We start from the raw sequence: 27,598 nt of genomic DNA, 5'->3' as shown, positions 1-27,598 counted from the left end.
TTACAAAACATTATTTTCCTCCTATGTTCATACTACATGAATTCATCCATCATTTACCTTTGTGTTGGAATGTTCCTGGCCTGTATTTTCGGCGAATTTCCTGGGGTACTGGCACTTTCGTACGGCTTCATTGCAGATGTGACAACTGGGCGAAAGGAAAAATCACGAACTTCGAGGATGGCTTTGGTAGATTTTGCTGGAAATCTTGCTGGATTACCAGCAGGACTCTTTGCAGGACAATTACTGAAGCATTTAGGATTCACAGCAGTATTTGGACTTTCAATTGGAATCAATTTGATTATCCTCTTATACATCATTTTTCTTCTCCCAGAAGAGCTATACAACAGTTGAGAATGAAGCGATCACATTTCAACCACAGAAAACATTTGATATCAATGATAACAACATCACATTATCAAAGAGCAACAAGGAAAAGGAGGAAGATGAAAGCACAAATAAAATCCCAAAATTATTTCTAAAATTTCCCACTTGTTATAAAAGTAATAATGAAAAAAATATTTTATACAATTTAGATGGGCCATTCGAGGTAAGATTATCAACAGTCACATTACCGTCAACAAATCAATCACAATCAATAACATCGAGCCGTCAATTCTCTTATAATGCTCAGAAAGGGCCTGATCTTACTAAAGGCTTGGGGACACGAGAAGTTTTTATTCGCGTTGGTGCAATGCAGCATGCTCCATCCCATCAACACAAGAAAAAAAGTGCGTGTCTCATGGTTTCTTTTTTTGTTTCATGGGACAAAAAGTGAGGGAAATACCCAAAAGACACGCGAATTTTGTCCCAGGGACAAAAGTGAGAGAAGCACAAATGTTATTAAAAGAAAAATGGGATGGAGACACGAGAAAGCGTTTCAGGTTGATGGAATGGAGCATGTTGCATTTCACCAACACGAAAAAAAGTCATCGCATCCCCAAGCCTTAACGTTGATGTATGTATCATTATATCGTTACAACATCAGTTTTGGTCGCCTGATTACTTGAAATATCAGGTGATTTCTCTCTCTGAAGAAGATAGAATTTATTTCCTAATGTCAAAGCAAATCCAATAAATGAACATCCAGCCAAGAAGAACCAGACAGCTCCGGCATATTTACTGAGAGTTGCATTGTAAACTTCAATAGACATCAAATTTGTCGTAAACGAAAGAGCATCTATGGATTCAAAGGCAGCCATTAATGTTCCTACCTGTTCAGGTGGGACATGTTTTGAAGTATAACTTCTAGACAACGATAAAGCTACTGGTATACCAAAACCACTTAGACTTGCGGTGAAGATCGTGACTTTGCTTTTGGATAGACCAATGATTGTGTATGATATGATCTGGCTAAGTACGCCAAATAATAACACATCAATGTCTAACGCTCTAAAGACTTTACTAGCTATTCTTAAGGTGATAAGACAACTAAGACTTCTTAAAGCAGCTTGTGAGGCATAGTAATAGCCGATGAAATCCGGTTCCAATGCAAGAGGTTCGTTCTTGATATACAATGATGTCAGGGTCAGTTCACCAACAAAAGCGTAAATGATGAATGTGAATGCTAGTAAAAAGGCGGTAAGATCAAATGACGTCTCTCTTTGGATGAGAGTAGTTTGTAAGTAGTAAGATATGGAGAAAGCTGGCACATTTTTGACACCTCCAGCAATGCCGAAAGTGAGTGACACTACAGAAAGTGAGTGACACTACAGAAAGTGAGTGACACCACAGAAAGTGAGTACACTACAGAAAGTGATTGACACCTTACAGAAAGTGAGTGTCACCACAGAATAAGTTTCAAGTGGTAAATATTTTCTGGTTATCTATAAAAGCATTAAAGTCATTTTCCCTATCGGAAACACCCGAAAACACCGGAATTTTAGTGTTACTAAAATTGCAACACATGGTTCAAACTCAACACCTCCAGTAAATAATTTTCAGGTTATCTATTAAAGCACTGACCTTCTTAGTCTAATTATTCATAAATCATAAAAACTGAGTACATTGTTGACAATAACACCATCACCATGTGAAAGATTTGATATATAGGTAATTTTATCAGTAACAGGAAACATGTGCGAGATAGCAACAATTCTGATTAAAGAAAATAACCAAGTCTTATTTCTATTTGTAAAAGATGAATTTGGAAACGTTCGTTTTTTGAAAGTCTTCAAGGCATTTGATTGAAAATTCTTTAAGCGTTTATTAGGCTAAACATTTTTTGAGGTAAGCAACACTGCTACACGTGTAAAAATCGAGTCCGGTATAAACAAGTCGAGGTTGATGAACTAAGCAAATCAAATGAAATTCTCAAAATGGAAGAATAAACGAAAATTAAATTTTGATGTTGAAAACTACTTTGATAAAGACAAGGAGGATTTTTTTATCATAACTCAAGGACCCAACATTTGAAGTCCAAAGAAAATTCGTGAAGGAGGCTCCCAGAGTCAATTAAATTATCACTATTGTCTAGCCACTAGAAACAAGTGTTCATAGAAGATGGTTTTTCGAACTTCACGAAAGTTGTTAATGAAAGGGAATCAAACGATATTTGCAATAGTACGCTGGATGGATGGAGAAATTGAGTATATAAAGTTGGAACTCTTAGCTGATGATCGATGGGTTAAAAATCTAAGATTACAAAAATCTTAGATTGTTAAATAGGGAAATGAATGAAATAGTTTATTTGAGAAGAAACAAAACAACATTGATAACAAAATTGAACGTGGATACACCAAAGCAAATAAAAGATATGTAAATATTTAGGATTTTAGGATTGGTTAAATGAATGTAAAGATGCTCAATATATAAGTTATTACTATAATCCAAAAACCCTATGTGACACTACTTTGAGCTAAATCGTAGAGGCAATAAAAAAGAACTAAGAAAACAAACATTTATTGATTGATGGTAATATATTTCTAGCTTATAAACAACAATGTTACCATTTACAAGGATCAAATCTCATTCTTTCATTGCATCATTTGGAATTTGTCGATTAATTAGAAAGCGACGTTTTTCAACAGCGAAATCCAATGCTTCTTCAAAATCCATATCTTCCTCATCTCTAACCCTTTGTAAAGTTTCCATCACAGATTTATGTGTTTTATCCTTTTTCATTGCTCGAAGAAAAAGGATCTTGTATTTATAAATCTCATGAATTGATAAGTCAGTCTCTTGACATTCGTTCAACATGCTCTCCCAAATATTAAATGTTTCTTTAACACCTTGAGATTCTTCACTATCACTGAACATGGACTCGCTGTCTGTAAAGTCCTCATCAGACTCTTCAGATTCTTCTTCAGATTCTTCAGGGTGGGCCTTTGCAACATGTCGATTGTAATTACTTTTATTGGAAAAGGTCTTTTCGCAATCGTCACATTCATACATCGTGTTTCTCCCGTTGGTTTTAAACTTATTTGAAGAAGTAGCATCCTTACATACGAATTTATATGCAAAACACAAGAGTAATCCGATATCGGGTTTCTCTTTAGGATCCAGGTTTCTCTCCAAGATCTTTGTTTCTTCCAGATTACCTAGTCTTTATTAGTCCACGTTCGTTTCTTGGTCCGGGACTAGCTTGAGAAATCTAGTTTTACTTGATCCTCTTTTGGGACTCCAGTAGTCCTATACCTAGTCCTTGTTAGTCCCTTTTTTAGACCAAACAATTCTTATTGGTGGCTGCAAAGTAATCCCTTTTTGTTTCAACATAGTCCCTTTTAGACTTCTATTAGGACTACCCGATTCCTGTTTCGGACTACTTAGTTTTGATAATTCGTTTTCGGAATTAGCTAAATCCTGTTTTGGATACCCAATTTAAGCTTCAGGAGTATCTAATCCTCTTTTGTATCTACATAGTGCTAGTTTAATTATCCTTAGGATTAACGGGATTAGCTAATCTTTCTTTGGAACTAACCAATCCTTATTCGGGATTGCCTAATCCCTCTTTGGGACTAACTAATCCTCATTTGAGATTACCTGATCCCTCTTTGGGATCAACTAATCCTTATTTGGGATTGCCTAATCCCTCTTTGGGACTAACTAATCCTCATTTGAGATTACCTGATCCCTCTTTGGGATCAACTAATCCTCATTTGGGATTACCTAATCCCTCTTTAGGATCAACTACTCCTCATTTAGGATTACCTAATCCCTCTTTGGGATCAAATAATCTTCATGTGGGATTACCTAGTCCCTCTTTGGGACCAACTAATCCTCATTTGGGGACTAGCTTGAGGAATCTAGTCTTACATGATCCTCTTTTGGGACAAAGTAGTTCTATACCTATAGTCCTTGTTAGTCCCTTTTTTAGACCAACCAATTGGAACTACATGATTCTAGTTAATCCCTCTTTTAGGATTACTTAATCACTAGTCGGATCCTTTCTCCCAATTCACATCAAAGGCTCATGGTATGTTGTTGTTGTTGTTGTTGTTGTTGTTGTTGCTTTCTTTTTCCTTTTTTATATTGTTTTTTTTTTTTGCGCGTTTTTTGTTTGGTGTGGGATTTTATTATTTTGTTAGTTACATCCGTAAGTCCCGCCAAAGGCGGGGCTTACGCCCCGGGCCCCGTCAGAAGTCAACTTTAGGTATGCTATAAATCCGATCAACTTTGACGTTTTAAGTCATCCAAAGATTAAGATCCCAAAGAGGGATCAGGTAATCTCAAATGAGGATTAGTTAGTCCCAAAGAGGGATTAGGCAATCCCAAATAAGGATTAGTTGATCCCAAAGAGGGATCAGGTAATCTCAAATGAGGATTAGTTAGTCCCAAAGAGGGATTAGGCAATCCCGAATAAGGATTGGTTAGTTCCAAAGAAAGATTAGCTAATCCCGTTAATCCTAAGGATAATTAAACTAGCACTATGTAGATACAAAAGAGGATTAGATACTCCTGAAGCTTAAATTGGGTATCCAAAACAGGATTTAGCTAATTCCGAAAACGAATTATCAAAACTAAGTAGTCCGAAACAGGAATCGGGTAGTCCTAATAGAAGTCTAAAAGGGACTATGTTGAAACAAAAAGGGATTACTTTGCAGCCACCAATAAGAATTGTTTGGTCTAAAAAAGGGACTAACAAGGACTAGGTATAGGACTACTGGAGTCCCAAAAGAGGATCAAGTAAAACTAGATTTCTCAAGCTAGTCCCGGACCAAGAAACGAACGTGGACTAATAAAGACTAGGTAATCTGGAAGAAACAAAGATCTTGGAGAGAAACCTGGATCCTAAAGAGAAACCCGATATCGGATTACTCTTGTGTTTTGCATATAAATTCGTATGTAAGGATGCTACTTCTTCAAATAAGTTTAAAACCAACGGGAGAAACACGATGTATGAATGTGACGATTGCGAAAAGACCTTTTCCAATAAAAGTAATTACAATCGACATGTTGCAAAGGCCCACCCTGAAGAATCTGAAGAAGAATCTGAAGAGTCTGATGAGGACTTTACAGACAGCGAGTCCATGTTCAGTGATAGTGAAGAATCTCAAGGTGTTAAAGAAACATTTAATATTTGGGGAGAGCATGTTGAACGAATGTCAAGAGACTGACTTATCAATTCATGAGATTTATAAATACAAGATCCTTTTTCTTCGAGCAATGAAAAAGGATAAAACACATAAATCTGTGATGGAAACTTTACAAAGGGTTAGAGATGAGGAAGATATATGGATTTTTGAAGAAGCATTGGATTTCGCTGTTGAAAAACGTCGCTTTCTAATTAATCGACAAATTCCAAATGATGCAATGAAAGAATGAGATTTGATCCTTGTAAATGGTAACATTGTTGTTTATAAGCTAGAAATATATTACCATCAATCAATAAATGTTTGTTTTCTTAGTTCTTTTTTATTGCCTCTACGATTTAGCTCAAAGTAGTGTCACATAGGGTTTTTGGATTATAGTAATAACTTTATATTTGAGCATCTTTTTACATTCATTTAACCAATCCTAAAATCCTAAATATTTACATATCTTTTATTTGCTTTGGTGTATCCACGTTCAATTTTGTTATCAATGTTGTTTTGTTTCTTCTCAAATAAACTATTTCATTCATTCCCTATTTAACAATCTAAAATTTTTGTAATCTTAGATTTTTAACCCATCGATCATCAGCTAAGAGTTCCAACTTTATATACTCAATTTCTCCATCCATCCAGCGTACTATTGCAAATATCGTTTGATTCCCTTTCATTAACAACTTTCGTGAAGTTCGAAAAACCATCTTCTATGGACACTTGTTTCTAGTGGCTAGACAATAGTGATAATTTAATTGACTCTGGGAGCCTCCTTCACGAATTTTCTTTGGACTTCAAATGTTGGGTCCTTGAGTTATGATAAAAAAATCCTCCTTGTCTTTATCAAAGTAGTTTTCAACATCAAAATTTAATTTTCGTTTATTCTTCCATTTTGAGAATTTCATTTGATTTGCTTAGTTCATCAACCTCGACTTGTTTATACCGGACTCGATTTTTACACGTGTAGCAGTGTTGCTTACCTCAACAAATGTTTAGCCTAATAAACGCTTAAAGAATTTTCAATCAAATGCCTTGAAGACTTTCAAAAAACGAACGTTTCCAAATTCATCTTTTACAATTAGAAATAAGACTTGGTTATTTTCTTTAATCAAAATTGTTGCTATCTCGCACATGTTTCCTGTTACTGATAAAATTACCTATATATCAAATCTTTTACATGGTGATGGTGTTATTGTCAACAATATACTCAGTTTTTATGATTTATGAATAATTAGACTAAGAAGGTCAGTGCTTTAATAGATAACCTGAAAATTATTTACTGGAGGTGTTGAGTTTGAACCATGTGTTGCAATTTTAGTAACACTAAAATTCCGGTGTTTTCGGGTGTTTCCGATAGGGAAAATGACTTTAATGCTTTTATAGATAACCAGAAAAATATTTACCACTTGAAACTTATTCTGTGGTGACACTCACTTTCTGTAAGGTGTCAATCACTTTCTGTAGTGTACTCACTTTCTGTGGTGTCACTCACTTTCTGTAGTGTCACTCACTTTCTGTAGTGTCACTCACTTTCGGCATTGCTGGAGGTGTCAAAAATGTGCCAGCTTTCTCCATATCTTACTACTTACAAACTACTCTCATCCAAAGGGAGACGTCATTTGATCTTACCGCCTTTACTAGCATTCACATTCATCATTTACGCTTTTGTTGGTGAACTGACCCTGACATCATTGTATATCAAGAACGAACCTCTTGCATTGGAACCGGATTTCATCGGCTATTACTATGCCTCACAAGCTGCTATAAGAAGTCTTAGCTGTCTTATCACCTTAAGAATAGCTAGTAAAGTCTTTAGAGCGTCGGACATTGATGTGTTATTATTTGGCGTACTTAGCCAGATCATATCATACACAATCATTGGTCTATCCAAAAGCAAAGTCACGATCTTCACCGCAAGTCTAAGTGGTTTTGGTATACCAGTAGCTTTATCGTTGTCTAGAAGTTATACTTCAAAACATGTCCCACCTGAACAGGTAGGAACATTAATGGCTGCCTTTGAATCCATAGATGCTCTTTCGTTTACGACAAATTTGATGTCCATCGAAGTTTACAATGCAACTTTCAGTCGATATGCCGGAGCTGTCTGGTTCTTCTTGGCTGGATGTTCATTTATTGGATTTGCTTTGACATTGGGAAATAAACTCTATCTTCTTCAGAGAGAGAAGTCACCTGATATTTCAAGTAATCAGGCGACCAAAACTGATGTTGTAACGATATAATGATACATACATCAACGTTAAGGCTTGCGTGGGGATGCGATGACTTTTTTTCGCAAAATGCAACATGCTCCATTCTTTTCTTTTTTTTTAAGGAAGTAATTTTTGATCTTTACAATATCAATATTTCTTTTTTCTATTAGTCCTAAAAAACTTTCTTAGAAAGTCGTTTTTGTATATGAAAAACTCCGGCGGATATCCAAAATTTCTATCGAAATCCCAATAGATGTAGGCGCAGTAGTGTAGTAGTCATCGTTCTTGACCTCCGTGCTAGAGGTCAGGGTTCAATTCCCACTCGGTGCTGGACATTAAATGTGGTGTGGTGATGGTACTCATGTTCAGTACCTGCGAGAACGCAAGGTTCTCCCGTACTGTGCGAGTATCATCATCGATACAGCACGGCTCTGATATGTCGCAAGCACAGAGTACAATGTCTGGTAAGGGCTGTGATGTCCCTATCTAGGGGTGCCGTACCTGCCGTACCCGGTGCATCGTGCCTGCACAGGGGTGTAAAAAGCAAACGAAGCCAGAAACAATGTAATATTTTCGTCATAGCTTAACGTACACTTATTCAAAACTAACGTATTTAATTTATAAAAAAATTTAGAGTGTCAATTTTTGACCTATTTATTTTCTTATTTACTAGACTTATTTATTTTAATTATTTTATATTTAAAAGTTTTTGTCAGTTAAGCTAGTTTTTGGTTAGCTTCAAGAAGAGTTTTCACACTAAAGGGAAATTTTGACACAAGCGAGTTTTTTGCCATAACTCCAAGTTACCTCAAGGATTTTCTTTCCGACTTTTAAATTATGTCCCTTATTGTTTTACCTTAAAATTTCTTCCTCTACACGTCTCATTCATTATTGTAGAAATAGAACTTATCAGAGTTTTAAGTTTTCTAAAAAAGCGATGCATTGTGGGATTGTTTCGGGGGTATTATTCCTCCCTCGAGGAATTCCTAAGAGATTTCTATTGTAATACCCTCAAAACAATCCCACAATGTATCGTTTTTTTAGAAAAAATTGTGTTGTATTTCCTTGATATTTTATAGGTAGAATAAGAAAATTAAATAGTCCATGGAGAAACGAAGACATAAGGTTTAAGATTTCATACATACAATAAATTGGCACACGGGTGTCTGCAGTTAATATCAAATGGTAAGAAAATATAATCATTGAATATAAAAGTCATGTATTCTTTAACTTTTTAAGTTCCTATGAAACGTACCGCAATTTGTACTAGTAATCTCATGGTTATGAGGGAAATTCGGGATAAATTTCCCGAGGTCAATTTTGAAATTTTTTGAAATTTCCCGAGTGCAACGAGGGAAATTTAAAACATTTCGAAATTTGACCGAGGGTAATTTATCCAGAATTTCACGAAAACAAGCATGGGCTTCCTGGTTAATCTCATGGTTTGGATTGAAATTCTAACAATTCTGAAAGACATCAATTTTAACACTGGAAATCAATCTGAAAATTTAAAAAGAGGTCTCAGAAAAGTCATAGAAACGCGAATCGAGTTTTAATTGGATAGTATTCCATTTACTTAAGCCTTTGAAGTTAGTAAGAAAGTCAAAAATCGTGATGATATTCCAAACGAAGAAAATTTCACTTTTGCGGGAAATTACAAAATCTAGGAGGGAAATTACAAAAGCTAGGAGGGAAATTACAAGTTCGCGGGAAATTACAAATTAACGTAAGCAAAAACGTCAATCGAATTTCAATCAACCATGAGATTAGATGGTTGATATACACACTATAGAAAGTGAATTTTGGAGAATCAATACTGTATTTGTGTCCAAATTTTCTTAGAGACTGATTTTTTTCTCGATTTCTTTAAGCGGTTTCCGACCTTTTTTTAGGTACATAGTGCGGAAATAAACTTCTTTCTTCTTTCTGACTCAAGACTACTCTAACAAATTTCATAACAGTGCTTGAAAATAGTCTACAATATATATGTAAGCCCCTCTTCTTAAACTATCCCCCCTTCCTTGCTATCCCCCCTTTTTAATGAAAATTTCTGATCCTATCTTCTTCGTTTTTTTGGAAGGTGTCACCCCCTTAAGCAAGGGGGGGGGGGTCCGAACTATGAGGTAAGATATTGCTCTTTTAAAAAAACTTGTACTGTATAAATTGTTTTTGTTTTAGGAGGATTGTAATTCACAATCAAGTCATGAGGTAATAAATTTTAACTCAGTAGACAGTCTGTCAGACTCAAAATGTCATTTGAGCGTGCATTCGGAGTCTCCGCGCTTTACGCGTCTACGTGAATATTATGGACGATAGATGGACACCGAGAAAACGTTTTGTGCCAACTTTCATATCTAATCATTCTGCACCCAGCACACTTTGCTTTAAAAGGATTCGGCAAACAAAGCGGAAGTCTAAAAGCGATAGCGACTGAAAATATTTACATGTTTTTTTTATATAAGAATGGTGTAAATCCATTTCATCATGGGTATTCTTAACTTTTTTGGGAAAAATCATCCTAAAGTATTCTCACAACATTCTTAAGTTAGGATCCTAATCAGACTAGATTTAACATTTAGTACATACGTCTCAAGAATATATTGGCATTTTTGTGCCTTACTTGGGAGTAATTGACAATTTATAATTGAAAATGCTCTAAAAATGGCATTCTTTTAGCTTGATTCCATGATGGTGATTCTTAATTTTTTGGCCATTTTCATCATGGACATTCTTATAAAGTGTATTCTTATAAAAAAAGCGTGTATGATTGACAACAAATTGTGATGCGATTGTTTTACTTCAACCAATTGTTGCGTTCAAAAGCTATTTCAATAACCATCCAGAATCCGGGTGAAAATCATACAATTTGTGAACTAACCCGGAAAAATTACAAAACCAAGGCTTTTAGAGTGAATACGCACTTCAGATGGAGTAATCAGGATCCACTCGTGATTAGCTGACAGTCGTCGAGTTTCGTCATTTTATTATCTTTTTTCATAAAAACTATTAAAAATAACTAGCCGTCCCGGCGTCGTCCGAGACGACTTCTTACTCCTTTTAATACGCTCGCTTCGCTCGCTTTTCTATTTTTTCAGAAACTTGTAGGGATTTGTATACAAATGTACTTATTTTGCGAGAAGAAATGTTCTTAAATTTAGGCCTTTTTCGTAAAAATTGATGTTTAAAATTTTTAAGGGGACACTAAAATTAATGCACATTAAAAAATATGGTGAAAGTATTTTTAGTTGAATTTTGATTTTTCTTCTCCTTATTAAATTGTATAAATTTGTCATAATTTCTTTTGTTGAAAACCTTCAAACAATAATGTTCTTGACTCGCTAAAAATAATGCTCATGCAAATATTGGTGAAAATTGAGTTAAAAGTTTCTCGCGAGAAATCGGTCATACTTTAAACGTGCTTTTTTTTGGGTTTTTGGGAGAGGAAAGACTATTATTTTCCTCACGCAAGGATGAAGATAAAAAACAAATAGAAATTCAAATTCAGTATTAGAGGTACTTGGCAACACCGATCACTCCAAAGACCACAGTGCTTTACGGTGGAATATAAAGAGTGCCTTTTTTCAATACCTCTTAACAGAGTCAACAATTATTTAACAATTAAACTCAATGCGTAAGTAAAAGCGTTTTCATTTTGCTATCTCAATAGAACAAAAAATAGCAAACATTGATTAAAAAATTTCATAATTGAATTGGGAATAAGTCATCAACTTTTCTCATATTGTCAAGTCCATTAAATTGAAATTGTTTTATCAGAGTATCAAATAGAAGGGAAATGTCATCGGAGCTTTATTAATCTCAAGGGTAATCATAAATATGATGTCTTTTTGAAAACTCAAATTTTATCTTCGACGTATTCCCATGTGAATCAAAATTATTTCATAACCGACATAAACTTTTTTTTAAAAAACTATAAATTATGCTGATAGTGCTATTGCACAGTCAGTTGTGTTTCTCCATCAAGGAGAAATGTGCTCTCTTGAATGGAAGTGCACTTGGCGAATAGAATTGAATATACAATCAAAAAGGCGCGAAAAAAATTGCCGTGTATTTAAAAATCGCTAGCGAAAAAGCCTCATGCGAGAATGGGAGAGTTCCGATTTAAGCGTATTATAATATAGATATCGCAATTGATTTGTTTTTAAAGATATACCATGTTATGAGAAATTTCATTTACCGAAAGTATGATTGGTAATCGTCCCAGGGGGATACTAGGGTTGGTGCGGACCAGTCCCAGTTCTCAGAAGCACACACTTTATTTATCCATAATTTTTTTTCTTCAGGGTTCAACCTGTAAATTCAGCGTTGAAAATTGGAAGATTTTGAATGATTTAAGAGAAGAGAAGAAAAAATTAAAGGTATTAGAACACCCCCTTCTCACAGACACACTGCGATCCCTTCCCACTGGAAATGTTTGCCAAAATATCATCCCCAGTGGAAATTTATACTCCAATTTTTATCTCCGATAACCAATTATCCTTACTGCAAAATATTGTGCTTCCATCCCCACTGAATTTTCTGGCTCGAAAACAATAAAATTCGAATCCCCAGCCATAAAAACAAGGGAATATCAATCCCCATCGAGTTTCAGTCTGTTATTTCTACCCCCACTGGCTGAAAAAATCCTACCGGGTCTTTGAAAAGGGGGTGTATTATAATTTAATGAATTTGGCAAAGACATGTCTTATTTATATTACAGAACTTTTGTTTCCTTTAAATTGGTGTCTCGATATATAATACGGGTCCTTACGACTTTAGAGCAACCTTCAAAGTTTATCGCAAAATTGAATTCAACAAGACACTATTATCCCTCCTGTAAATTGCATTAGCTAATAACAATTTACCCTCTCGCTTCAAAATTTATTTTTCATGATCAATATATATCAAATTATTAGTGGATACATTTTAGGCTGTCTTTAAGGCTGTATCCACTTTCTCGCGAAATGGGCGACAGTTTTTTCTCAACCTTTTTTTGCCTGAATAAAAGATAACGTCATAAAAAAGTTTCGCGCGAACAGAAAAGTTGTTAGAAGTTCAACTTTTTTCAAACGTTACGTCAATTTTGACTTATGAAATTGCTTCACTTCGACCAATAACCTTACAAAAATGTTAAAATGTTTTCGCTCCTTTCGCGCGAAAGTGGAGACTGGCCCTCAGAACAAACCAAACAAATCCCACCAAAACTTCATGTCATATAAGAAGCAAAAATTATTTTTAGCATTCGGATAGTTCTACAAACTGACGTTATTTCACACTTCAATGTAGGGTAATCTTACATTTTTCTCAAGAACGCTCCTATCGAGTTGTAGAGGAGAGATCAAACTCCTCAAATTCCTTGTATTTTCTTTACCAATCTCTTTAACGCTGAACGTCAAAGGTCAATTCATGATATTCACCATTGCAATGTCTTCCACGAGCCCAACAGCTGATTGGTTGAAGACTTAAAATCATTTATTATGTCACTTACATCCAATCAGCTATTGGGTCCGTTATGTAAATTACATAACATTAAATTACATTGATATTAAATGTCAGAAGACATTGCGATGGTGCATATTATAAATATAGGTTTACGAAGATGCTTTTATTTAGATTTTTGAAGCCTCGACATTGCTTTCATCTCAAGAATCGTTGGACTCGATAAATGAAAATGATGTCAATGATAAACCGTGTTATGAGAAAGTTGCAGATCACCACAATCTGAATTCATTTTCAACATCGTGCAGTGAAGTCTCCAAAGATGGTATGTAAGCGTGAAACCATGATTTAGAACGCTATTAAATAATTAGTAACTTTTTCAACTTCATTTTGGTAAGATATTTGCCCCTCCAATGTTTTTTTTCTAAAAAAGAATCTGGTTTTCTTACTGTTTAAACTATAAAGTGCACCTTTTCACCTATCGGCCTTTACAGTGTTCTTTTGGAAGCCAGAAAGGTTACTCTAAATAGTCGTCCCTACGGTTGTTCACTTACCTTGAGTGTCCGAAGCTTTTTAAAAAATGTCTCATACATTCAGAACGTTCCAAGCACTCTTGGTGGTGGAAAGCATTTTTCCTTTTAAAACATAGTCTAGCAAGCTAGACGACTAATTTAGATATAGTAGAAATAAAGCAAAAAATAATGGAGGGAACAATTTTAGTTTTGTTTATACAAACTAAATCCCGTAACAATAATCGTATTATCATACAACGCCCGCCTATACTACTGTATTACACGCATTATAAACGACTCTAGTCTAATTAAAACAGTATGTCATGCAATATGTTTTTCACCGCGGTGAATCTAATAAAAAAAAAAAAACTTATTTGTTTGTAGGACTTGCAATCCCATCCTCCTATGCGTTAATTTTCTCTTGAACGTTGATTAAGACTTACAATATCAAAAGAAAGGTGATAACTTCCACGGCTTTCAAATCAATTCGAAATGAGCTGTGAAATTGGAACCCGTACAATTTTTTGTTGAATTAATTATAACGTGGAGCGCTATTCTCAACTAGCAGTTGATAATCAGTGAATTTTAGATAGACGAAGATAATCCATAAATACGAACATGATTCTCAGTAGAAGGTTATTGCGTGTGTTTAACATAATGTAAGAAGATACATACCAACACAATAATTGTTTTTACGACAAAAAGAATTAACTTTCTTTACAATTTTCATGACGTTAAAGTTATTGAGAATTGTTTTTTGTAAAAGTTATTCATAAAAGATGTCTCATGACGCAGAGAGAAACTTTGATAAACATTACAAATTTAGTGAAACACGCACAGGAACTTTCTTTCTATAGAAGTGGTACGACTCGATACTTTTTTCCGGACACCCTGTAGTGTACATTTTTCTGGTCTGTTTTTCTTTAGGTATTAGCGAAGAAGACCTGATGTCAGACATCCGAAAAGATTATCCAGTTTTTGAGAAACTGTTCGGTGGGAGCAATAGCGACTCGCCGAAGAAACGTCGTCGGACACAAGCTTTTCCTACACTTAAGTCCTCTAATAATAACATGACACGCGATTCACGGTAAGTTCAATTGTAAATCAAGCTTAACAAATTCAATTTCTTTTAAATCCTCAACTTACGGGAGAAAAATAAGAAATAAAGAAAACATCATAGCAGATTATCAACTCTGGCAACAGCATGCCTTTCTCTATAAGGATTCGAAGACAACTCGTGATGATCATGATGTACAAAGCTTTACCAGAGAAATTTATATACTGTTCCCGTTTTTGTCGTGGTTTCAGTAACTTCCCACTATATGCTAGCTTACAAATTGGTTTTTTTTCATCACTACTATTTAGGAGAATTTCACCCACAGATACGGAATATTCAACAAAGATAAAATCGGATCGAAGTAATTCGTTCAGGTAGCTAGCTAGCTTACTTCACCTGCCTCTTAAAATGACCATCTTACAATTAATGTGTCAACAATTAGCTTGTCAACAGCTTTTTGTCAACAATCCAAAACACTCTCTAAACTTTTCTCATTTGGTATCGCCAAATGGATTAAATTGTCTTTCTCCCGTTTCGTCTGCGTTCGTAAGTTTCGTAAAGATTATGAATGTGTATGTATCGTAAATCTTTTTTAAGACTTGCTTCGCCGACAGATCTTATTTCTTCGCTGAGATTAAAAAATGAAACAGCTGCGAATACTCACTCAACAAAGTAAGTCTACCAATATCAAATTGTTTAAAGGGCTACATGCACTACACAATATAAGTGTCAGGCAATATATTGAAAAGTTGTCCGCAATATATTGTCAGCTCGATTTGCAATATTCCAACAATATAGTGGGATTGTTTACAGACAGAAACCTTCTTTTTATAACAGAGTACCTGTTAATTACTTCGTACATTACGGTCCGAAAACGATATATTGATATTGTTCGTCAATATATTGTGTAGCCTAAGTAGCCCTTAAGAGACTTAATTTTTTTTAAATTATTCTTAATTCAGCTCTAACTCTGAGTCTGATTCGATTGCACTGACCCAGGAGAAAAATTTTATCTACTTCAGTTTTCAATCAGACTCTATGATGACGTTTTTAGGCAAAATAAAAGCAAAGTATGTCCCATAAAAAGGGTTTTTCGAAAGGTCAAATAAAAAAACACATAATTAGCAATCAAATCCTTTTAATTCTCTGGCTACTACACTATTTTTATGGAACTTTTCAATACTTTCTTTTAGATTGGTTTCACCAACAGCTTACATCAGTAGTGAAGAACTGGACTCACCTGTACATATTGATCAGGTTTTGAGCAGCAAAATATATTATAAGATTTTAACTAAAATCATTTACTTTTGAAATCACCTATAAGTAAAAATGAAACTTTTAATTAAACTTTTTTTTCTTTTTTCTACGCTATGGTTTTCTACAACATTCAAAACTGATAATGATTTAACCCTATTCAACCTAGGCTATTGTATTCTAACAAAGGCTTTAGAAAAAATTTGCCTGAGTTTAAAATGCTTTTATTTTATCCTAAGTATTCAATGAATAACGGTTTAACGATATATTTGACATTAAAAATAAATTTGTATTGGAAAAGTGTCAATTCTTGTGACACCTTACTGACTACTGTCAGAAATGTCATCATGCTCAAGGTGTGTAAATTTTTAGGTGTCAATTTTTTTTTTATTTTGACTATTCCCAAAAATCCACCTTTTAAGTTTGCACTCGTTAAAGTTATGAAATTGTTAAAATCGCAGAATTAAATACATAATTGCTTTTTCTTCTTTCTTACTAGGAGGGACCAGCATTGAAGGTGGAAAAATATTGTCGAAGATCTGTGCTCGAAGGCCCAAACAGGTAAATGTTATTTTTCTCAATGTCATAATAAAGCATATTGAAAACAGTCATCGGTCTTGTATCTGGTTCGAGTCGAAAAAGTTAAAGAAAAGCGACGAAGATTTCGCAAGAGTGTGGAAAAAGTTTTTCCCGCTCAATTTCTTCGAGGCTTCTTTTACAGAATGATTGGCAGCGCTACAAAGTTTTTTTCCCAAAATAAGGTCAAGATATTCGTTGTTGTCAACTGCCCTACTCCATTGTCGAAACATATGATAAGAAAATTGTAAAGGTCTTGTTGAACTCTCATTTCAGAAGATGGCATATTGGTGGTGAACAAGCATATAAAGAGATCCAAGAAGACGAACGATCTGATTTAGCGTTGAAGCCACTCCAAAGAATAGCTGGTAAGTTTTGTTTGTTTTTCTCTATTATGTCTTGAATTAATGAATCAAGACGTATAATCCTTGGAACTTGTTAAAATTAGAAATTTATTGAAAGCATTAAAAGAAAGAGAATTAGTTTTAAAGTCTTGCGACCACTGTTTTACGGAAAAGGTTTTTTCCTGTTTTTGGCTGAAATCTGCTTATTTTAGGGTGTAAAAAGCAAAAGGGCGCCGAAATTAGCATTAAGAAGCCTCTTTTGGCGCCCAATTTTCCAGTATCCTTAAAAAATCGCCCCTGCCCTGTCACCACGCATATTAACCCTACTCGAATGTTGTACCTTTAAGCTACGACCGCTTTTAAACTAGCCTTCTTGAACCGATCGAACTTGTCCTACCCCAGGGCCGAATTGATCATCTTAGGATAAGGATGATTATCTAGACCGCCATCCCTCAAGTGTTTATGTTTCTATTTCCTTCAAAGATTTGGAATTAGAGAAAGCGAGAGTTGCTGAAGAAAAAGAAGTATCAAGTGTGATGTATTCAGTTACTCTTTGTCTCTTTGGTATACCCAAAATGCAATTGTTTATTGGTAGGTATTATAAGCAAGCTTTTCTGACATGAATGCAAGGGTTTTGCTTTATTTTGCTTGGTCGGTGATTAACAAATTCATTCCGGTGAATTCTTTATTCTGCAGCCAAAATCGTAGTATTTGAGGGAAAGGGGGATTCACTGCAAAGTTTTAGAATCACAGTAATGATTTTTGAGTGCTTTGACCTACTCCGGGGAGCTATAGAGTTTTAACATTAGACTAGAACCTTAAGGATAATTTATAAGATGACTCTTGTATGAGCGTATAATAGACCCGTTTCACATTCAAAGATAAAACATACAATTTAAAACATTTAAAACTTTGTTCTTTTTAGCTCACCTATGGAATATTATTCAGTCAAATGAAGTTTTGAAAGTAAGTTTAGAAAACAGGAGATGATTAGATCATCTGATATGATTGATTTTATAGTACATATAGTTACATTTTTAAACTTCGTTTAACAGTAGTGAAAAGGTTAGGGGGATAGCTTGGATAGTAGAATCAAATTAGCCAGAAAGTCACCCGGATCTCATTCGATTGATGAACGTGATCAAACGCACGGCGAAGGTCTATGTAACATTCAATTTGTCCAATGTAATTTTCCGTCCAACTTTGATGAACATTTTGATATCCAATGAAATTGATTGATTCCGTTCCATTTAGGTAATTTAATTTGATAATAGAATCGAATAATAAAATCATTGATTAAATTGAATCATTTCATTTTACATGGGAAAAATCAAATTTTGGGGAATCATGAATTTCGATCGCACCATTAACATTTTTCACTTGGTATGAGCCATTGAGTTTAAAGCCCGAAGGGTTAGAGTAGAATCTCTAACCTTTCCCAAGCGAGAAAAATTGTATCTAGCGGTTCCTTTGTTTTTGAGGACTGCAATTTTTAAAATCTAGCGATAGATTTTACTTTCAATTCAGCGTTTGTGTAAAAACCACGCGCGGGCGTTTCGGTTGGGAAATAAGTGGCTTCATTTCCCATCCAGGTGTTTCGAGTCTAGCTCTTCGGGCTTGGAAGTCAATGGTCCGAGTGATTTTAGTCAATCAAAAGTTGTAAAGCCTTAAAATAATATGCTTTCTTTTCTCAGAATCGAATGTCTTTAAAACGTTAAGCTATCGTTCTTTCCTGTGATGAAGCGGTTTAGCGGTGCATTCAACTTAACTATCTATGAATTTTTTCTTATTGTAGAAATATCCGACATTATCATTTTTCATTGACCGATATCGAGAATTCAATAGTGGTAAAATAACACGCATCGCTGACAATGATACAACTTTCATTGAAGAGGTACATGACTTTCTTTACCCCTGCTTATTTCTTATCCAGCGGGACGCTAAAGCTTGCTTTGAAAGATGGAAAATCTTTCAACATTTTGGACGCTTGGGTTGCAGAATTAGAAAAATCCTTCTTGCTACATAAATCTTTTTTCCATACGAACAAGGTTCGAAATAACAATTTCAAGTGGGTTGGACAAAATAATGTCCGATCAGGGTTGAAAATACAATTTTTTGGTTCTGACATGAAGCCGTTATCTCTGGAATTAAGACGTTTATAGAAGTTTTAATTTTACTCGGAAAAGGCGTTAGCTTTTAAATAGAATTGTCTGGTATTTGTTGGCCTACTCAAATTTTTTCGTCGCTCTTGGTACCTCTTCCAGTTTATTAGTCAGTATTATTTAAGCTCATGCAACTTGCGTAATGTAGCCGGATATTCAAGCTTAGTCGCTAAATGAACAATAAATATGTTTTAAATTCATTTTAGCCTTTGGGATTCCTGTTCTCTAGCACTCTTGAAATATTTCATGAGGAGCTTCTTCAAGCCAAGCGAGATGGAGTCTTAAATGAAACATGTTTACTTGGTTGCAGGTATGCTCGTGTCTTTCCCAAGTTGGAACGCTCACAAGTTGTTTCAACTTTCAACAGACGCCATTCAGCCGTCATGGTCATAAGATGCTCCTTTTTTGACGAAGCATTGTGCACAGCGTTTCATAATTGGGGCGTGTGAATGGTTGGCGTTGTTTAGATATTAGTTATTTCCTCCGCCGGTATTTTCAACAAAAAATATTTTTGGTTTTTGTAATGTTTGGAACTCTAGTGTGTTACATTTTGATCACTCTAATAATCTAGTGTAGTGACTGCTTTTTAATTTTTTTTCTTAAGTTTAAGCTATCCTTTTAATTTTAGATATGGTCAGAAGAAGACACACACTATCATCAGCCATTTGTTTCGTTGCCAACATCTCAAAAAGGTTTAAAGAATTATCAATTTTCCCTTATTCTCATAGCAAATCGTCTTTTCGCCTGCACCATGCTCTGCTCTAAAGAGATACTGGGAATGCAATTCTTTGTCAGAGCTAATGTGATGAGACGGCTACCAACCAAGAAAACCTTAAAGATCATCGCATTATAGTATACATATATCGATTTCTTGAGAAAAACAGCTTGAAAACCTTGAAAATATCCTGAAAATTTTCAAAAACATGATTTCCATCGCGATTATTTTTTAAACTCTTCAATTGAAAACCTGAAGGGATAACAGAGAAGATTGATAAGCGTAAACAGATTTCTATATATAATGGATGTCAATATTTTTAAAATAAAAATCACTAAATTTTACATTACCAATTTTAAAACTTAATTATAATTAATCATTGATTTAAAAATACACTCATTTACAACGGTATATAAAATAATCAAATCACATCAAATTAAAAACACACAAATCTTTCGACTTGCAAAGCCAAGTGTCACAGTTAATGATATTATACTAGAGTTCAAGCCCTCTATGCCAAGACTGCATACTGATTAAAATCGATAAACACAGCATTGCTAAACAACGAAATGAAATAAAAAGGAAAATAGTTTTGAGCTGTGTTCGACTTTTTTTCCACAATCATGGACAAAATATTTGAGACAAAGGGGTTTTCCCGGCGAAATTTTAAATACCACAAATGATTTTCAAGCGCCTCGAACTACAGTTGGAAAGTAGAGTTTTAACATAGGATCTCAGGATTTAAAAACTCAAATTTGCTCGAATAAGGCTTGTAATATATAGCCTAGAAGCAACCACTAGAACCTACTCTAAAAAAACTATTAAAACTCAAACAGATTCAAGCATCCGAAGCTGACACTGCTTTATTAGTTGTCACGCCTGGCGTATTTCCGTTTATATCAGCAGATTTCTTTTTCTTAAGAAGATAGAATTTATTTCCCAATGTCAAAGCAAATCCAATAAATGAACATCCAGCCAAGAAGAACCAGACAGCTCCGGCATATTTACTGAGAGTTGCATTGTAAACTTCGATAGACATCAAATTTGTCGTAAACGAAAGAGCATCTATGGATTCAAAGGCAGCCATTAATGTTCCTACCTGTTCAGGTGGGACTTGTTTTGAAGTATAACTTCTAGATATTGTTAAAGCTACTGGGATACCGAAACTAGATAGATTTGCCATAAAAACTGAAAGTTCACTCTTGGAAAGGCCAATCAAAATGTAGGATACCATCTGACTAACAACGCCAAATAGCAAGACATTAATATCTGAAGCTTTCAGAATTCGAGTCGCTATTTGTGTTGTTGCCAGGCAACCAAAGCATCGAATAGTAGCCTGTGAGGCATAGTAATAGCCTATGAAATCAGGTTCCAATGCAAGAGGTTCGTTCTTGATATACAATGATGTCAGGGTCAGTTCACCAACAAAAGCGTAAATGATGAATGTGAATGCTAGTAAAGGCGGTAAGATCAAATGACGTATCCCTTTGGATGAGAGTAGTTTGTATACAAGATAGATTTGCTTGTGTGGCATAAATAGGTCACAGCTCAATTTTCTCGTTTCTTGGTTAGATGTGTCGGTTACGTCATTATCAGTAGGATTTGTAGCCGGCTTAGCACTCGCGTTTACTTCCGGAGATTCGATATCTGTAACATCAATATCAATGGCTTTATTGGAGATAACAATATCTTTTGTTGTTGACTTTTTACCAGGCTTTATTTCCATCGACTGTTTGAAGTCTAATTCGTTAGCTATTTGTATAGCTCTTGTGTCTGGGAGAAGAAAGATGATGTATAACAGGATTATCACATTGAAACCGATCGAAAGTCCAAACACTGCTGTGAATCCTAAATGCTTTAGTAATTGTCCTGCAAAGAGTCCTGCTGGAACTCCAGCCAAATTAACAGCACAATCCACCAAAGCCATCCTCGAGGTCCGTGATTTTGCTTTTCGTCCAGTTGTCACATCTGCAATGAAGGCGCACGAAAGAGCCAGTACCCCGGGGAATTCGCCGAATAAACAGGCCATGAACATTCCAACACAAAGGTAAATGATGGATGAATTCATGTAGTATGAACATAAGAGGAAAATAATGTTTTGTAAGATACTCATGATGGGGACCAAAAGGATGGCCTTCTTGCGGCCGATGACGTCGCTTATGGGTCCCCAAATAAGGACAGTGAGAATTGAAGGTATTTGGGATGAAGCGAGAATGGCAAACCACCAAAGTGACGATTCCTTGAAAAAAAAAAGACAGTAGTTAGATTGCTCATGTCGATATTTTACCTGCTAATGAAAATAGTTAGACAGATATTTTTGACGCCAGGATGCAAGTGAAATTTTTCAATCTGTGGACCTAGACGGGGGTTCGGTTATTATCAGTTAGGGTTAGGGTTGGAGCTCGAGAGTCACAATATAAGGCCAAAGGCCTTCTTCGGCGTATCCGTACCCTGAGACCTAACTTAGGATCCCGTAGGGATCCTAGTAGGGGCACCAGTAGGGTTGGGAGCTTTCTTAATAAAGGTCCGAGGGGGCATAAGAAGGGGACGTCTATTGAATGATTTCTAACCACAAGTTCACTTTGTTATAGCTAATTGGGAACCCGTTTTGTTTCTTTATAAAGTACAAATATGTCCTTTTAGGGGTGCATAAATTACTTTGAACACTAACCTTACCTTAACCTCCTTACCGAGTGACAGAGGATTTAACCAAAAATGAAAGACAAATAATCAAAGAATGGTGTAAGGAAGCCGAAAAATGAATGCTAAACTCAAGGGAGACAACACAAAATGGAAAGTCCGGAAATATCAATTGTAAAAAGTACGAGCAATTTATAGAAGCCAATGTGTCTTCACGGTGGCCTGCAAACCTGTAAAGCTAAATAAAAAATACACACTGTAACTGTTTTACCTTTTGCATATCGTTTGTAATAACCGTTGATGACTTTTCTTCACACAATGACGACGATGATGTAGTACCATTTCCAGCAAGACCATTATCATATTTCTCCAAACAGACTTTCTGCAAGACCAGTTGCGGCAGGATTGACAAATTGATGTAATAAATTGATGAATATAGAAAAATGATAGGCTCGCTTGTTACCAAGCTATTTTTTAACATCTTTGTCTCTAATTTCTTTATATAACCTGAAATCATTAGAATTTGAAGAAGATTTTATTGATACTGTCACCTGGACCTCATAATGAATGAAGTCTTAAAAGACGTTGTTTTTGAATTTCTGTTGTTCTATATATTTCGTATTTGATGACTATTTGTTGATCAAAAAATCAGTAATGTAGCATCTTTAATGGTAACTTATATTGATTTTTCGTTAATACTTACTTCTCAGTGCGTTATAGACATTAATGATATGCCCTTGATAAAACACTTGTATTATAAAATCATTGTAAAGGAAAGTTCAACAATAAGAAATTTAAACATGTACAAAATTGCTGGGCTGAAAGAAGTCAAAAATTGATGAAGTGCCTCGAATGCCTTCACAATATTTAAGTGAAAGATTTTTAGAAATCAATGAAAAAGGACATCAAGATAATACTGTGAAAATTTCAAGCCAACACCTTTAAAATTTATTATTCAAACTGACAAGAAAGTTGTCATCTTGAGTATAGTTCTTATGACTTTAATTTTGGCAAAAAACGATTATTTCCTCAAAATACTCCTAAAGTATGTCCAAAATTAGTACAAGTATTTTATTGGGTACAGATTCAAAGATATTTAGCAATTAAAAATTTCTGTGAAGGAGAATAAAACAAAATAAAACGACCAAGAGTGATCATCGATCTAAATGGTCATTTCATATTGTCTCACAATGGGCCATGTTGAATCAAATGCTGATATCCAATATATTAGATGATGTGAAATCAGGTCCTCATGACAATGCAGTAAAAGTAATAGTTATCGCACGGTACCGAATACGATCATGAGAAATGTCAAATTTCAGAGTTTAGGACTTTTGAGTGCAAAAGTAGCTAAAATTGTATTTCTGCATCAAAGTTCCAATTTAAGTTATAAATAACAAAACTCATCGTAGAGGGTATTTTTTTCGATTTGGCCAATTTTTACCCTGATATTCTTATTAAAAACAAAGTGTGTATGTGATGACAGGAAAAATCATCTTGAGATAACCTCTTTCCACCAGTTAAAACCAGAACTGAAACATCAAAATAACACCCAAATAGAATTGTACCAACTTTTTCTGACGTTAAGAATGTAGCAAAATGAAGCTATTCCATCGGTCGTATTTTCAAAGCAATAGAGTGGCTTCATTTTCTTGTTACTGTTTGTATCTTTTATCTTTTAAAGTTGGTTGGTCTAAAAAGCAGGATAGACAATTGGCTACCCCAATTGGGCTAGTTTGTGGGGTACCCCTTTTTTGCCCAAATATTTGAAGCTTAGTCATTTGCTTTAGTAATTTGATTTGTGAGAATACATACTAGAATCTTTTAACAGTCGTTTAGAAAAAAAGGTTTAAATTTGCTCCGTAACTTCCGTTTATACTGTAGTGATTTTTGTGAAAAGTACTAAAATCTACTTCTCTTTAACGAGTGAGGTGGCCATCTTGTCTTCCTTCCTTCTTTGAAAAATTACAGACCATACCATTTTCACGGTGAAAAGTACATTCTAACAGAGACTCAAAATGAAAATCAGAATAATTGGTAATAACATCAAAGGATAATTTACATTTTTAAGGTAAACAAGAAGCCCGTGGGGCGTGAAGGCCCAGCAACTTAAAATTATGAATATGTAGGCAGAAGAAGAGGCTATTCTTGATGAGGTTGAAAACTAAAATCACCGAGGAAGCTAGACTGTTATAGAACGGTGCTGAAATTAACAAAAGTGGTCATGACAGTATTCATAAATTCAGTAAATTCACTGAAGGTTATTTAAAAAAGCCATTGCAACGTCTATCAAGAGTTATTAATTTGATTCTTATAAAGTATATGCTTATAAGAAAAATAAATATGCTAATATTGTGCGCCATCCCTTGTTTACTTTGTAAGAACTAATTACCGAAAGGTATATCACCGTCTATCAAGAGTTATGAAATTGAAAAAAAAAGAAGACTTTTCGCTTTTGGCGAACCGAACCACAAACCACAAACCACAGACACTTCTATTTGAAAGGCCCTTTTCGCTACGCTGGGCCAATTATACCTAATTATACCTAATTGATAGTTGTGAACATTACACCTGTGGTAACTTAAGGATTCACACCTTGTAAGGAAATCACATTTGATAATTTTATGAGAAGGTCTAAGTTCAAATAGTGGAGAAAACGAGCTCTAATCATGTGTAAGTTAAATCTTTGAGAATATTTTTTCAAAATTTTACTGGTTTCAACGAGGAATATCATCTAAAAAGTTATTTTTTTGCTCTCTGGTCCGTGGAATACATGGTTAATACCCCACAACCTACAAGGTTTTTTAATAAAAACAAACTATATAAGAACATAAGGCTTCGATGGCTAAAATGCTAAGAACAAGTTGAGAACAATTTAAGGCTTCGCGGACTCGAACAACAGCTAATTTCTTAGGAAAATGGACAAAAATTCATCAATACAAAAAGAACATCCGTAGGCTTGAAAAATTTTGAATGTTCTTATAAAAAAAAGTGTAGCCCAATTGGCCACCCCAATTGGCTACCCTGCTTTTAAGACCTACCTCGACGGCATAATTAGATAAAAAGCTAAAATGCTAAAAAAAAAAATTAAATCTGTTTTAATGAATTTTTTCGAAGTAACTTGATATCATCGTGATTAGAATTTTTCTGACTAAAAGTTAGTGCAAGATTTCTTACTGGTTCCGGGGGGGGGGGGGGGGGGTACTAGGGCAAAATGGGTTACGGAGATGTACCTTTTTCAACCTCCACGAGTCCTAGGTAGGGTCACAAAAACACCAAAATAGAAAAATCTGTCCCTCGTAGGGTGCCTTTTTTGGAAAATTTGAGAAAATTTTGGAATTTCAGTCCCATTCAGGGTCACTTTTTTCGCAAATTTCGGCAAAATTTTTGAAAAAACGAGTCCCTCGTAGGGTCCATTTTTCAAACCTCAGCGGAGCACCCCCCTCGGTTGGCAAGGGCAATATCCCCCCGGGTACTGAATATTGAAAGTTTAAGAGATCAGAAATAAAAATTATCAATCCACCTTTATAAATATAGCCATATAGAAGCCAGCCCTCTTTGCATGACGAGCCATTTTTTTCTGAACTTTTTTAACTACCTAATTAAAGCTAAAACAAAAGAATTTCCAATTAGAACATTTTGGGTAATCAGAGAAGCGCTTTTTCTATTTCTTTCCATTTCTCTGATCAAACTTTTTATGAAACTGGGTTTTACATCATGCTTTACGGCAGGCCGAATATTTACAGAAGGACTAGCTATGGCGATGCTTGTGCGAATGACAACGACGATAAGATAAACAAAATAAACTCTTAACTTAACTTTTAATCGCCACATTTTCAAAACTTTTCAAAATTTCTCACTCAGTGTATAAATAGGACCTTCAATTCACGCAATCACGCAAATTTTTTCCCGTATTCACGCATTCACGCAATGTATTTTCGCAAATCACGCAATTTTTGTTCACGCAAGTGAGAAAGCCCATTCACGTTCTCACGCAAACCGCTGAGGGGGCCATATAAAAAAAAGTAGCCCGTTATTCCTTCAAGATCAATCAAAATGAAAGCAAATGATATGTCAAACAAATTATATTCTGAACCTTCGACGTTGAAGCACGCAGGCTCTGAGTGAACTGATATAGACCATAGTCAGACATTTATAACCACCACCAAATCGTCTTTTGAGTCTAAAAGATCATTTGATTGGTCATTCTTTAAATAAAAGCGAATAGTATGTATTCATTTACTTCATTTGTAGAATTTGCATCCGGATTGTCTGAAGGTTGTCTAAGCAATTGATAATCTGATGCATTTATATGTGATGTTTGTTAATATAGATTCAGACCTTAGTAATTATTTTAATTAGTTTGAAAATAGGACCCTCCCTGCTATTAATTTGATATGATAGTGAATAAAAATAATTAATATTTCAATTATAATTAGCTTTGTTCCCAAAATTCACCTGGGGGTATTTATATCATTTTCAGAATACGTCACTTTCTGCCTGAATATATCTCTGATAAAATTGAAATGTTCCTGTTTAGACGGCCCTATTCTAATTGTGAATTAAAGTGGGCGAAAATTTGGCTGTCCAAACCAATGGCTTCTTTCAATCTTTTTCAAGCAAAGATTTTAACTGGCAATCTCAGCCCACTTTTTGCCTACTTTATTTAACATTTAGAATAGGCAGAGCAGAAAGTCGGTCGTCTAAACTAGAGCTATGTATTGTATTCATGATATTCATGACGTAATGATTCCTACGGAAAGACCCCGGTTTTTGCCAGTAGTGGCAAATATTTAACAACTTCTGTCTAGTTTAAATTTGCCACTACTGGCTAAAACCTGGGTATTTCCGCTGAAAACATCATTTATTATTGTTTTTTTGTACGATGTTGCACCATACATTCTGATTGTGTTAATCTCACTTTATCTACCCTAGATATTACATAACTTAGTAATCTCAGCTATTATTACTATTAGTTATAAATTGCGTCGGTGCATTTCTTCAAACAGTGGGACACACCTTTTACTATCCTTTTTAATGATAGAAAGTGAAAAAAAAAAATCTTTTTAAATAAATAAACTATAATACCCTGTCATTCCTGTCTGATAATACACTTCCTCTACTTTAACAAACTGAACTATATATGTAGCCTGGGAATGACCTATTCACCCCC

The 27,598-nt window shown here is 34.9% G+C and overlaps 3 protein-coding genes and 1 long non-coding RNA gene across 4 annotated transcripts in view; 3 read left to right on the top strand and 1 right to left on the bottom strand.

Moving 5' to 3' along the window:
- Nucleotides 1–7,075: 7,075 nt before the first annotated feature.
- On the top strand, nt 7,076–7,759 carry LOC136816855 (lysosomal proton-coupled steroid conjugate and bile acid symporter SLC46A3-like). The gene has a single exon (XM_067073182.1). The coding sequence runs from the start codon at nt 7,076–7,078 to the stop codon at nt 7,757–7,759; it is 684 nt and encodes a 227-aa protein (XP_066929283.1).
- A 1,047-nt stretch (nt 7,760–8,806) lies between these two features.
- Nucleotides 8,807–13,490, top strand: LOC136816822 (uncharacterized). The gene is made up of 4 exons (XR_010847986.1): nt 8,807–8,914; nt 9,908–9,937; nt 12,031–12,105; nt 13,340–13,490. It is a non-coding gene; the product is annotated as an uncharacterized lncRNA (long non-coding RNA).
- Nucleotides 13,491–14,624: 1,134 nt separating this feature from the next.
- The window catches only part of LOC136816853 (uncharacterized), a 53,002-nt gene continuing 40,028 nt past the window's right edge, over nt 14,625–27,598 (top strand). Inside the window, exons 1-11 of the mRNA XM_067073181.1 lie at nt 14,625–14,764; nt 15,043–15,108; nt 15,332–15,406; nt 15,928–15,991; nt 16,488–16,549; nt 16,841–16,932; nt 17,392–17,499; nt 17,834–17,874; nt 18,704–18,802; nt 19,277–19,380; nt 19,699–19,762. Of these exons, the coding sequence (XP_066929282.1) occupies nt 14,625–14,764; nt 15,043–15,108; nt 15,332–15,406; nt 15,928–15,991; nt 16,488–16,549; nt 16,841–16,932; nt 17,392–17,499; nt 17,834–17,874; nt 18,704–18,802; nt 19,277–19,380; nt 19,699–19,762 (915 nt within the window). The remainder of the gene's footprint in view (nt 14,765–15,042; nt 15,109–15,331; nt 15,407–15,927; nt 15,992–16,487; nt 16,550–16,840; nt 16,933–17,391; nt 17,500–17,833; nt 17,875–18,703; nt 18,803–19,276; nt 19,381–19,698; nt 19,763–27,598) is intronic.
- Nucleotides 20,533–22,928, bottom strand: LOC136816821 (lysosomal proton-coupled steroid conjugate and bile acid symporter SLC46A3-like). The gene is made up of 2 exons (XM_067073147.1): nt 22,697–22,928; nt 20,533–22,024 (listed from the first exon to the last, which is right to left on the bottom strand). Exons 1-2 carry the CDS (start codon nt 22,904–22,906, stop codon nt 20,624–20,626), a joined length of 1,611 nt encoding a protein of 536 aa, XP_066929248.1. The 5' UTR covers nt 22,907–22,928; the 3' UTR covers nt 20,533–20,623.

This window comes from Clytia hemisphaerica, unplaced genomic scaffold, assembly GCF_902728285.1.
Source record: "Clytia hemisphaerica strain Z4C2 unplaced genomic scaffold, Clytia hemisphaerica genome assembly, whole genome shotgun sequence".
Classification (NCBI taxonomy): domain Eukaryota; kingdom Metazoa; phylum Cnidaria; class Hydrozoa; order Leptothecata; family Clytiidae; genus Clytia; species Clytia hemisphaerica.
The sequence above is the reverse complement of the archived record's forward strand: the minus strand, read 5'-3'. Positions and strand labels throughout refer to the sequence as shown.